The sequence below is a fragment of the Paralichthys olivaceus genome, chromosome 9 (assembly GCF_024713975.1).
Source record: "Paralichthys olivaceus isolate ysfri-2021 chromosome 9, ASM2471397v2, whole genome shotgun sequence".
Taxonomy (NCBI): domain Eukaryota; kingdom Metazoa; phylum Chordata; class Actinopteri; order Pleuronectiformes; family Paralichthyidae; genus Paralichthys; species Paralichthys olivaceus.
Window position 1 is genome coordinate 20,388,115 of NC_091101.1, and position 13,723 is coordinate 20,401,837.

General features: G+C 40.7%; 1 protein-coding gene across 1 annotated transcript; it reads right to left on the reverse strand.

The window, feature by feature from the left end:
• Positions 1 to 624: 624 nt before the first annotated feature.
• Positions 625 to 12,700, reverse strand: sfxn5b (sideroflexin 5b). Its single transcript, XM_020084427.2, has 14 exons — positions 12,391 to 12,700; positions 7,019 to 7,087; positions 6,586 to 6,663; positions 6,422 to 6,448; positions 6,261 to 6,315; positions 6,140 to 6,165; positions 5,918 to 5,971; positions 5,323 to 5,379; positions 5,068 to 5,133; positions 4,737 to 4,827; positions 4,390 to 4,505; positions 4,101 to 4,186; positions 3,131 to 3,248; positions 625 to 2,888 (listed from the first exon to the last, which is right to left on the reverse strand). Exons 1-14 carry the CDS (start codon positions 12,445 to 12,447, stop codon positions 2,811 to 2,813), a joined length of 978 nt encoding a protein of 325 aa, XP_019939986.1. The 5' UTR covers positions 12,448 to 12,700; the 3' UTR covers positions 625 to 2,810.
• Between the last annotated feature and the right edge of the window lie 1,023 nt (positions 12,701 to 13,723).

Consider the following 13,723-nt stretch of genomic DNA (forward strand, 5'->3'; position numbering starts at 1 on the left):
TAAAACACTGTGAGGCTGCAAATAACAATGTTTATTCTATCTTGATTAACTGAAAACTCAACTTACAATCCTGTCTGCACTGTATATATTATATTAAATATTATATATATTCTGTTCATATTTATATATCTATAGATATGTATTTCATTTATATGTGTATATATTATTATGTTTATATTTTTGTGGCATGTTTACTTATTTATTACTTTTATACTGATGTTCCTTTTTTCTACTTTCCCCTTTGCTTTAATACAGCAAATGTCTCCAAAGTGGGACGAATAACAAAATGTCTTATTCTATCTATCTTATATTCTATCAATTAAAGTTGAGTAAAAAGTAAAAATGCATGTTACAATTTTCTGAACCTCAGAGACATTACTCCAGAGTAAAATCACATGAACGTGTTTTTCATTAGTCAAAAAGTTAATGTTCTTGTCTAATTGACGAACCACTGCAAAATATTTCCTGTTCATAATAAGGTGTAGCAGATTATTATAAAGATGATTAATATCAATAACGCACTTCTATCAGAGTGAAGTGATATCACAACTCAGTCATAGTGCAGAAGAAAAACATCTTCCTACAACTCTGAAGAAACAAAGTCTTCACAAAATACAGTTAATGGAGAGAGAGTATTTATTATGTACTTTTGAATACAATTGATAATTGAGTTTCACATTGTTTGACTTGCAAACATTTAATAAACTTGCAGTAGCAGCAAAAGTATTATACAAAGAATTAAAAATACTAGTTCATCAGGAGTATAATATATACTTTTAAAAGGTTAAACTTTTAAAATACAAAAGAAGTCATTCAGTAGGAATACAGCAGAGGTTTAACAAACAGTCAGTAGTGGAGTCAAATGCCCTCATACAAGTGCATATACAGTATTTGGCTGCTGAAGGAAAAACTTTGTAAAGACAGTGAGGAGCTGAATGTTGTGTCACATTATTTGGGTTAAAATGTGTAACATTATATATAAAGTCACTTATATTAATGTACATCTACAGTCCAGTCTCCACATGCCCATCACATAGAGCCACTGACAGAGGCTTCACATTAATATCCTTCCATAGGGATCAATTCCTTTTTCATTCTCTCATTCATATATGTGCACACATATAAAGTGAATCAGCCCCGCAGTGAGTTTCTCCAAACAACATTTGAAGAAATATCTACTTGGAAGGAAGCTTCAACTCAAAGCTCCTCATCTCCATCATAATAATACAACAGACTGTGCACACACTTCAGTCTGTATCAGCGTATTGCAGATGTATCAGTGTATTTTGAGGCCTGAGAGTCAGAAGAAATATGAAGAATGTTTCTTTTATAAACGTACATTTCACCACAAGCCTTGGCCACAAACAGTAGTATCATGTTTTAAGGACCTTAAAGACAAATACTTAATGTGGGTAAATAGTATGCTAGTAAATTGTTACCATCATCAACCAAGAACATCCTGTGAAGGTCATAGTGAAAACAAAACATCTGGATCGCCCCCTTGTGGCTGCAGTCGAGGCCATAACCCATGTTTTCTCCACTTCAGCAGATCAGACACTGACACCAAACAAAAAAGTCTTTGACTAAATATCAGCTCTTGATTGATGGAGCCCTCATATTCTATTCTACCTCTCCAATCACTAATGCCCAGACTCTAGCCCCAAATGACATCATCAGTGCAACATGGTGACGCTCGTATTTGAGATATTTTGGCGTCATTCTTGTAAATTTTTGATTGATTAGTCAACTTTCTACGACTTCTGTGATGAGCCACATTTGCATGTCAGCATGTTTGTGTGCCGTCTGCCCTCTGACGCTGTGTGGTGCATTTAAGTGCTCCACGCACGGTGCAGCAGATCAGTTGCACTTCTTTTAATCCTTCTTTTTATTTTTCTATGACTTGACAGTGAAGACCCCTGCAAGGGATCAAACAATTTTAGAATATTTTACCTCTGCTGCACTCAAAAAAAATCAATCGAATTTACCAGAAGGAAAATCGGTCTACTTCTGAACTGATCACAAGATATGCACCTGGAGAAAAAGGATTATACATCGACATACTTTCATTTTTATGAACCACATTGTAGAAAGGTTATAAAACACTGATTTAGAGATAAAGACAAACCCGTTGTTAGCTTATTGACTTACAGTGGCTGACCTGTGGACGAGCTCCTGTTTATTGCCACCAACTTGGTCTATTGACAACACATTATTTTGATATGTACATGTATGTCTTTCTGTATTAAAGTAGCTAAAAATCAATATTCTTAAATTAACAATGGGCAGTGATAAACTCTCTGAACTCTACCTGCTCAGGAGAAAATGACAGAAAACGACCTGTACACGAGGTGCAGCTAAAGATTTCTCTGAGGAGGTGGTGCAGACCAACAGTGTGTTATGTTTATAACTTTCTTCCTCAGCCACAAAGTGGACAGGGTTGCAGGTTTAACCTGCATTTTATATTAAAGTATATATTAAAATAGTTTTATTAAAGTTAAAAAGCTATTTTACATTAAATACATGTATATAATAATTTCTATACACAGAGCTGCTTAGTTGTTGTTACGAAAAAGAAAATTGCCCCATTTTCAAACTCGGTAGAAACTACGATTAGGATCAGGTGGAAAAAAAAAGGTTTAGAAACCCTGGTTAGTACACGATGATCTGCTGCTATAATTCTGCAGCAGATACAGTTCCCAAACCTGTCGACAGGAGGAACCCTACAGTGGGTTCTCCCTCATTTTCATTCTCTTCTCTCCTCTTCTCTTCTCCTCTCTCCTCTCCTCTCCTCTCCTCTCCTCTCCTCTCCATCATAAACCCTTGTTGTAGGTCACCACCTTGCAATCTGTTGCCATGGCAATCTCTGGCTCAAGGCGAGACACCTCAATCTGCAAAAAAGAAAAAAAGAAAAAAACTAGATTTAGCTCCACATCTCTGGTCTTTAAACCCTGAAATCAATGTGACTTTTAATTAGACGTGGAGGAGACATCTGGGATAAAAGGTGAGTATGTAGGCTTGTGAGGCGAAGCTGTGCATGTGAAGGGATGCATATGTAATTTGATTTTTTCCCAGCTGCTCCCTCATCCCATCTGGCCTTGAATGAGCATCAGAGGAAGGTCATCTACTGTACCTGAGACATCTGCGGGAACAGGCTGATGGCCACGGGCAGGGAGAGGCCGAAGGTGACCAGGCACACAGCACTGTGGATGGGTAGCAACAGTCTGCGGTTGCTCTGCAGGAATCGGAGCCTGCACAAGTCAAGACGGTGATGAAAAAAAGGAAATGGAGCCCTTGCCAATCGATCGTTATTTTTAGATCCGGAGAAAAGCTTCACAGGCAGATTTGGGGGAGCCATTTCACACAATTAGTGGGGAGGAGATATTTCTGTCTGAATGAAAGTTCCAACTGAGTCAGACTGCAGAGATCTTCTTTTGTTTCATCGCACAATAGAAGAAGAATAAACTCTTAAAACAGAAACACGCTATTACATTTCAATTTCCATTCTCTTACATGTGTGACTCAATAAACGAATGTTGTAGGAACTGACTTTTCTGCACATGTGCTCATATAAACAACATTTACTTATTCAATGTTTCATGGGTTATAAATAAGAAAACATGACGACAGAGAGCATTAATGAAGAAACACTTTGAATGGATGAGGAAATACATTTACCAGCTGCTCTGCTAAACTAGGCTGGTAAACTAATCCAGTATAATAGCTTCTCTGTCCTGGTTGGATTTGACTACTGTGTCATTGATATAGGATATTAAATCATATAGATAGACAATTAACAATTAACAGAGGGCAATTATTGTACAACTGGCAACAATGCTTAGGAGCAATCTTTGACTTAGCAAAGTCTGTTGATTCTAGTAGTTTCAGTTTTTTGTAGTCACGTATGAATTTTTCTCTTTCTAATTTTTCCAACAATGAACTCAATTAGTTTGGGTTTTATTCTGGTGTTGGAACAAAATACATTGAAGGGTGTCACATTGGGTTTTGGGAACTTAAGATTGTGGACAGTGATTCCTTGAATATTGAGAAAAGATTGATTTCAATCTAAGTTCGTTTTAAAAATAATTTATTTCTACACAAACCTCTCTAGGTAGGACATGATGATGGGCGGCAGGACGAAGATCGGCATCGGGAGAACCACACGTGTGAAGGCTGTCTCCGTGATCGCCTGGGGGAAAACAAGAGAACATTGTGCATACGCTTCATTTCAAATACTGCAATGAGTTGGATTTCCTTTTATGGGATCAGATAGCAGCTGAATTACAGGAGCCGAGAAGGAAATAATGCTTTTTCACTATTATCAGCCACCATAACATCTCCAAGACTACAAACATATAAAAAAGTACACAGAGTAAGTAAAAAACCCCTCACATGTCTGGCAGCGATTTTAGAGGATCCCACCACATTTCCATTGTCGTCCAGCACATCGATACCTTCGGACAACTCATTGTGTCGCATCAGACCCACATTACAGATGTTTGCACTCGCTGAGGAGACAGAATTTATTTATATCGTATTTAAATCAGAACAGACATTGAAGTAATAAATAAATAACGGCACAGATCAGAGGAAATTCTGATAAAGACATCTCAAGTATTTTTTAATACTGTGACCTTGAAGTACTGTTGTGTTATTGTACAGTGTACTGTAGTAAAACTCTGTCAAATTCAGTAACATAAATTGTAAATGGTACACAGGGTCACACAGGGAAAACCTACCAACCGCTGGGAATGGAACAAGTCTCTGTATGATCATTCTGGTGGCAGGACTCAGCTTGTTGGCCTTCTGAATCAGCACATTCAGCCCCACCTATAAAATACAACATCAACCTAAATCCAACAAATACATTTTAAACATCTTCAACTTCCGACAACGTCTCCTTAAAATATTATGAAAACTAATGTGTGTATCTTTTATGTTCAGCAGTAGCCATTGTAATTTGCATTAAAAAGTTTACTTTAGCTTGCAGAAAAAGAATAATACATCGATGTGGATGAAAAATACAGCACGTCTCTATCATGACAGAAAACGCTTAATAAGAAAACTCACTGCAATGGAGACGGCACTGGTCACAGCTCCTACATAGCCTTGAAGAAACTTGGATGTTGGTGTAGGCTGAAGAGGGACACAAGAAATACTGTGTCACAGTTAAATAATGCTACTACTAGTAGTTGGTAACTTAAATTGTGCAGAAGACCTTCAAACATACAAGGGCTATTCAACATCTTGTCCTATATTCTAAAATATAGTTTGACACATGGTTTACTCTCAGACTAAAGTAGTAATAGTAGAAGTAGGTCTTACCTTTGTGGCGTTGCGGTTGGCGTAGTTCACACAAGCATTGTGACTCTGGTTTAGCCACTGTGGGAGAGATAGAAGGAAATAAGAAAGGATGGGGGTTAAAAGAATTATGTAGGTATGATAGAGGAGAATGGAGAGAGAGAGAGAGAGAGAGAGAGAGAGAGAGAGAGAGAGAAAGGTAGGGAGGGAGGGAGGTAAGAAGGGAGGTAGGTAGACAGGGAGGTAGGGAGGTAAGAAGGTAGGTAGGTAGGTAGGTAGGTAGGTAGGTAGGTAGGTAGGTAGGTAGGTAGGTAGGTAGGTAGGTAGGTAGGTAGGTAGGGAGGTAGGGGGTAGGGGGTAGGGAGGTAAGAAGGTAGGTAGGTAGGTAGGTAGGTAGTGAGGTAGGGGGTAGGGAGGTAAGAAGGTAGGTAGGGAGGTAGATAAGTAGGTAGGGAGGTAAGAAGATAGGTAGGACGTTGGTAGATAGGAGGTAGGGAGGTAGGAAGTTGGTAGGTAGGAGGTAAGGAGGTAGCCAATCGCCAAAAAGCTGTTAACAGAGCTTTCGTAAATGTACAATGTGCTAAAAGCAATGGTTTTACAGTACGTTTATTTACAGTACCTGCCATACAATGGTAGACACCACAGTCTGATTTGGGAGAAGGAGGCCAATGACCTAGATGAAACCAGGGAATAAGAGCTTATTTCTGGAGAAAATAAGTCCACACTCTCATTTCATCTGTCCCCAAAACATGAGCGTGTGAATGGACGTCTGCACAGCCAAGTTCACTTCCATGAAATGCATGATCAAAATGTGCGATGTGGTTTTTCACGTGGGACTTACAATTGGTGTTCCGAATGGTACATAACCTGCACAGTGAAGACATGATTCTCTGTGTAAAAAAACGATGACTAAATGAGCCAACTTGAACAACTTGAGCAAAGATCTTCATCTGAGGTCGTACCTGACATTCGAAATGGCATGAAGATCTTCTCTCCTGTGTCAGGATGAATGATGGCCTGCGTGCAGAGAGCATGGCATCATCCTCATGCTCAGGAGCCCAGAGGCTTGAATGTATGGGAGTGCAGTTAACCTGGGCTCACTTACGACTCGTCAGTCACTTACCTGCTTTATCTTCTGGGCCTCCCAAAGCTGCACAGGAAGTAAAAAAGAAAAAGTACAGTTAAACATTTTTCCACTTTTCCATCACACAGACTTTTTTTTTCCTTTCAGTCATATCAAATTTAAAAAACCCTTCAAGAACAGATTTATCAAACTGCAACACTCGCCTGAAGATCAGACACTCCAGGTGGAAGAATGCCACATTTATAATCATCCAGGAGTTTGATGCATTCCTTCAGTCGTTTCTAAGTAAAATAGAAAAGGACAAAATTAGACAAAGAATGCAGGAAGCCTACACAGTTACTGCATGTTGACACAACATTTATTTTTACATTATTTAATATAGACAAACACATATGAAACACATGGCAGTAATAGAAATGTTTTTAATCAACAAACCCCTTTTTGAACTAACATAAGAAGCCAAAGATATTAATTATCAATACATCTATTAATCTGCCAAATACTGATACTAAGTTATCATTTCATTGTTTGGTTTTTAAAATGTCAGAAAACACAACACGACAAGATTTCCAAAATTATAGATTTTAAAATGAGAGTGCATCAGCAACAAATTCCCAGTTTTACAGGAGAGTTTACCTCGGACACAAACAGGGTGCTGGGGTCAATGATGTCTACGAAGTGTCTCAGACGACCGAGGAAGGAACCCTGTGAGAGACAAAGTTAAACCCTCAGTGTCAGTAGACGCCGATATAGCAGCAGACCACCCTCGCTCCATTTATGAATTCTCCCACAAGTCCTGTGAGCTGATTTATTGCTGCTCACTGCTGCAGAACATGGTTTTATCTTTGTCCCACAGCCGCTGTGAAACTGAACCTGTGAGGTCAGTTGTGTTCTTATAGAATTACATGCGAGTACATTTCATTGATTCACATCCACACGGCCACAGCCCGGACTCCAGATATACTGTAGATCGAATCATTATAATGATTAATTTAACTCCTCAATTTTATTTCAGCTGCCTCAGAGATGATTTAAATTCAGTTTTAAATAATTCTGCAAACTGCGGGGAGTAAAAACCTGGTCACATTCTTTCTTGTAAACAAAGAAATATGAACTTCAAAAATGTTGTTGAAATACTCGAGCTCCTGAGGCCACCGCTGAGGACACGCCCACAGTGCTCTGTTGTACGGCCCTGTTCACCATCTGTCAGCTATGATTCATTAGGTTTCCCCTGCGGCACAATGAATTATTGCTTGTTCACTAGATGAAGAACATTAAATGCAGCTGAAAGCTCTGAATCATCAGTAAATGGAGCTCAGATTCCTTTGTATAAATATATTCACATCTTGCAGGTCGCAGGTGTATGTGGGTGTGGCCTCAGTCAGTCTCAACCCTGCTTCTCCTTATATTTTTCTCAGAATCAGAATCAGAATCAGAATTCTTTTATTTGCCAGGTAGGTTTGCACATACAGGAAATTGCCTTGGTGTAATTGGTGCACTACTTATGTACATAAAACAACAATGTAGAAAAACAACAATATATAAGAAATTGAATAAAATAAAATAAAATAAAATAAAATAAAGTAAAGTATATACATATATACAGTAACAGAGCAGTAATAAATTATAATTATGTGCAGGGGGTGGGGTGTGGTGGGGTAGAGTCAGTGCGGTGCAGAGTCAGTGTGATGCAGGGGGCTTGTTTGTGAGCCCCACTGCCACGGGGAAAAAACTGTTCAGATGGCGAGAGGTTTTAGTCCTGATGGCCCGAAACCTTTTTCCGGAGGGAAGTCTCTGGAACAGGTGGTGACCGGGATGTGAAGGATCAGCAATGATCTTGCCTGCTCTCCTACTGGTCCTGGAGTGGAACAGGTCTAGGAGGGCCGGCAGGTCACAGCCGATGACCTTCTCAGCTGACCTTATGATCCGCTGCAGTCTGCCCTTGTCCTTGGCAGTGGAGGCAGCGAACCAGACGGTGATTGATGAGGTGAGGATGGACTCAATGATGGCTGTTTAGAATTCAACCATCACTTTCTGCGGCATGTTGAATTTCCTCAGTTGCCGCAGGAAGAACATCCTCTGCTGGGCCTTCTTGGTGATGGAGGTGATGTTCTCCGCCCACCTCAAGTCCTGTGCAATGATGGTCCCCAGGAATCTGAAGGACTCCACTGTTTTAACTGGGGAGTTGCACAGGCTGAGGGGGGCAGTTTGGGCTGGGCTCCTCCTGAAGTCTGCCACCATCTCTACAGTTTTTAGAGCGTTCAGCTCCAGGTGGTTCTGGCTGCACCAGGAAGCCAGGCTGTTAACTTCCTCTCTGTAGGCGGCTTCGTCCCCATTGGTGATTAGTCCGATGAGGGTCGTGTCGTCTGCAAACTTCAGGAGTTTGACAGAGGGATGGCTGGAGGTGCAGTTGTTGGTGTAGAGGGAGAACAGTAGAGGGGAGAGCACACAACCTTGTGGGGCTCTAGTGCTGATGGTCCGTGACTCAGAGACAAGCTTGCCCAGCCTCACGCGCTGCTTCCTGTCAGTCAGGAAGTTAGAGATCCACCTACAGGTGGGCTCAGGCACGCTCAGCTGTGTCAGCTTGTCTCAAGATCTCGCTTGACCAACGCCAGCTCACAAACCAATGGCTCACGTCACAGTGGTTCTCACTTGGCTCGATGCAAAGATTGGACAAAAGTTTAAATAACTTGAGTCTCAACATCAAAAGGTAAATCCACCTCCCATCTCTAACGCTCAGGCCCTCTGTCGTTTAATGATTCAACTCTGCAGAGACTTTCTACACCAGAAAACAAGTACATGTCCATCCATCCATTAACTTTATCACTTATCCGTTGAGGGTAGGTGATATAGCAAATCACAGCTGACAAAGGGCGGGAGGCAGGTTGCACCTTGGACGGGTCGCTAGGCCAACACACACTCACCTATGGTCAAATTAGAGTCTCCAGTAAACCACCAATCTGCATGTCTGTAGGATTTCAGACACTCAAAACATGCCAACTCCACACTGAAAGTTTTGTCTTGCAAATAAGTGTATTTATCAAAATGTCAAAGTATTTCTTTGGGTTTAAGTTCTCATTCAGGACAATGAGCTGCAGCTGAGAGCTTAAAATCATGAGTATCAGGACATTTGAGTTTAGCCTCGTCAGGGTTTGTTGCTCTCAAAGGTCAAGAATGAACATAAAAAAATAACTGGACACTCTGAGATCACAATATAAGAAAACTGAAGTGGTAACTGCTCAGAAATTAAATATGAGAAAAAAACAACCAATTAAAAGTATAAAGATAAATGTCGTAACTGCACCAGGGAACAAAATAAAGCTGAAGTGTAAAAGCAAAATCTGCAGTTTGAGACTAAATCTAAGTTTACATTGAACAAACACATTCCTCTGAGTGAGGCTGGGAGCTGCTGGTGGAGATCTCTGTTTTCTGTTGCCTTTGCATGCCAATTACTAAGAGACTGTGCCAGCAGTCTGAAAAGACCCGATGGCAGTTTATGCCAAGAGTCTCTTTGGCAAGACAGATGGGGCGAGAACATGGCAGCTTCTATCAGATTCCCTCAGAGACATTTATCAGTTATGAAGGGCAGAAAACACAGTGGGACGATTGTGGAGCGGACGAGTCTCTATTCGAATGAGCTCTTCAGATTGAGATGACTGGAAACATCCTCTGGTTCTGCTAAAGACTGCGCTCGTCTTCCTGCGCTGTGTCGCTGGGCTTCTCTCCTGCCTCCATCACGTCTCCTCCTCTGACAGGGCCGCATGTGCTGCAGTGCTGTTTTGTAAGAGTCGGGTGGAGAGAGGATCCATGTGAGGAGCGTGCTTTAATTATGCATGAGTTTCAGCTCCCTGGAGAGTACACAACAAGGCTAGCAGAGATGGAGCGCAGCACAAAACACACACACACACACACACCAAGCAAGATTTATGCTGATTCAAGAACTGGCCTAATTTGAACTGCTTTGACGCAAAAGAACTGAAAGTATTGCAGCACCTTTATCAGCCCGACGTGAACTGAGCTGGCTGCTGGTGGAGAAAGAAAAAAGCTTCACAGGGCTTGTGTTGAAAAGACTTCCTGTGTGTGAGCAGTGCATTGATGATACGGAGCCAGGGACCAAGCGTGAAAGAATTACTCACTTCCTGAAAATTATCTCGGAGTGACTTTGTGATGAAAATCACACGAGACAAAGGGTGTTAATAAAGTGTCGTGTAGAGTTTCTGTGCACCAGTAATTAAATCATCCACGGGCACAGAAACGTAAAAAGCCTCCAACACCTTCCTCACAGGAGGAAGAGACAGATTTTTCTCATCTGTGTAATTATTTTATATTTATTTATAGTTACTTTCTGTTCTAGCGATCGTTTTGCGTCTCCTTCTGGCTATTATGCAAAACTTTGAAGCTGTGCTCCACCCGTGTCGTCTGCAGTGTCACTGTCGTAATTTTGTGTTTGTTTTGTCGTTTAGCATTTATTTTTAGAGCTGGACTGATATGGATTTTTAGGGTCCGATGCCAAAAATAGTGAATAAAATATTTAATATAATGATTTGCTGACTGATTCTACTGTAGCTATAACAGAAAACACAAACAAAACAACATATATAAAACTGGTCATGTGTAGTATATATATAAAAATGATCATAGACCCCAGAAGAAAGTGAAGCCAATGAGGAAGTGCCTGAAACCTGTATTCTCTCAAATGACCAGCAGAGGGCGACTCCAGCGACAGCAAAAAGAAGTGAATTCTCACTTTCTTCATTCAGCAAACACTGACCTCATGAGTTAAAGGTCTTCATTTCTAGTTTCAAGTCTTCTTCAATACAGCATGATGTTCATTTAGCACATTTTAAACACGCATCTCTTCTGCTTGGTTTATTCTGTAAAATAAAAGTTTTCATATCAGCAAACATAAAGGCTGATGCCGAGGCTTCAGTGAAAGTCTGGTATCAGTTGTCATAAATATTTTGATGGTGATAATATTTTGATAACTCAGCTTTTGTTGTTTGATTGACTTTCGAACATTGAACAGTCAGGCGTCCCCAGGGGACCACTCAGCCTGAGCCCAGCTGACACGTTGAGAAATGGAATTCAACGATGAATCCAAAACCAGATAAACTACTTTTGGTTCCTCAGTGTGTCCACGTCTCCTGAACACAGGACGAAAAACATACAGAGTTATTGACACAGAGGGACGGTGGACTTTGCTTCAAGCAACAGCATCAGGTAAATTATTTTCCTGCAAGGCTGTCTGTCTGTATCTGTCTGTCTGTATCTGTCTGTCTGTATCTGTCTGTCTCTGTCTGTATCTGTCTGTATCTGTCTGTCTCTCTGTTTGTGTCTGTATCTGTCTGTCTCTGTCTGTCTGCACAAAGGAGCCACCACCGCAGCTCATGTGCCACCAGAGCTGACGTGAAGGTCACATTATCTTTCAGGGCTGACCGATGCAAATGCATTTGCGGGGACGGAACCTGCAGTAAGTGGCTGCAGATACGGAGGCACAGGCCATTAATCTGGATCAGAAGTGCGGAGACAGTCGGTCTGCAGAGAGCAGCATCCCGGGGAAGCGACACTTGAGGGTGCTGGGGTGAGATTTGCACGAGATCCGTGGAGAAACTCGTGCGTAAATCTTTGGAGAAATGTGGAGATTGAGAAATCTCCCACAGCTGTAAAAGTGAAATAAACGCATGCATTCACGACAAAGTTGCAGAACGAGAAGACAAAGAGCTGGAGGCTGCAGATCTCAGCACTGATCCACGGAGCTGCGCCGAGGCGAGGGTGTGAAATGAGCAGATCCGCGATAAGACGCGTGATCGTTTCTGCTTCCTGTCAAAGTGGAATAAATAAAGTCCGAGCTGCTCTCAGCTGGAAGTTGTTGTTGTTGTTAAACCGAGGATCAGAGGGAAGTTTGTGCAGAGAGTGAGGAGGAGCAGAAGGAGGAAGAGGAGGAAGAGGAGGATGAACAAACCTTCCAAAACAAAAAACAGAAAACGTGATGAAGAGAAGAGACTCACCTGATCGAACCGGGATCTCCCGAGCTGGAAGACGGGACACGCTGCGGACTCCGCCATGACACCCAGCAGTTTATTTATTAATGAAGTGAATCATGAGCGGGTTCTCAAGTGAACACAACTACAGTCGGTGTGTGTGGAACTAGTGAGGCGACGGTGGAGCCGCGGAGCCTGCCGGGAAGTGTAGTCCTCTGGTTCGGGTTGACGCTGGCAAAGTTGAGGCGCATGACTACACATCCCAATCGATCGATACGGTGATAGATATTATATAAGTGTTCGCATCGATCTGCGGAGACAGGCGACCCGATTAATCACGTGTGTGTGTGTGTGCGTGTGTGCGTGTGTGTGTGAGATGATCAGACCTGCTTCACTAGTTACAGTCATGAGACTTAACAAATAACCTGGAGCGATAGAAACATGATGTATTATCTCGCTGAACACTTTCACTATCACACTATGAGCAAGGGTGGACAATAATAATACCTGTAATAATAATACTTGTAGTGGTGATAATAATAATACTTGTAGTAGTAATAATAATAATACTTGTAGTAGTAATAATAATAATACTTGTAGTAGTAATAATAATCATACTTGTAGTAGTAATAATAATAATACTTGTAGTGGTGATAATAATAATACTTGTAGTAATAATAATAATAATAATAATTAAATTGGCAAAACTCATAAATGTGTATTTTCAGCCTAACTTTGACTTCACTTTGTGTGTGTTCAATTAAAGTACTGTATGTATTAAATAAAGTATTTATAAGGTTTTCAAATGAAGATATAACATGATGAATAAATCAAATAGCCTCTGATACATAGACCTGACAACTGACAGTAGTTACTTCACCCTAACCTGGTGCATTGTAATCAATATGTATTTATCATTCTATTATTTATTATCCAGTGCATGACATTAATCAATCTTTATCATTAATAATATACCAGTGAAATTCTGCTGCTTAGTGAGCATTAGCTTTAATTCTTTGCTCATAATACTATTGTACAGGACTTTAAGTTGTGATGTAGTACTTCTAAGGTGAGTGCCTCACACCATTATTGACAATTTTTTAATTCTTATATTTTTACTCAATGGGATGGAAACATGTAAACGACACCTGTTTTCCTGAGACTGTGCAGACTGTTCCGTCCAAACAGGAAATACACCACATCTCCTGCATCTTAAATATTAACACAACAACACAACATAGTCTGTTATATTTCACATTTAAAATGAAAAAAAAATGTAAAATCACTGCGACATACGAGAAGAACAAGATACAGAGGTAAAACAGTTCTGGGGAAGAAGTGTTGTAAATGAAAAAGACAC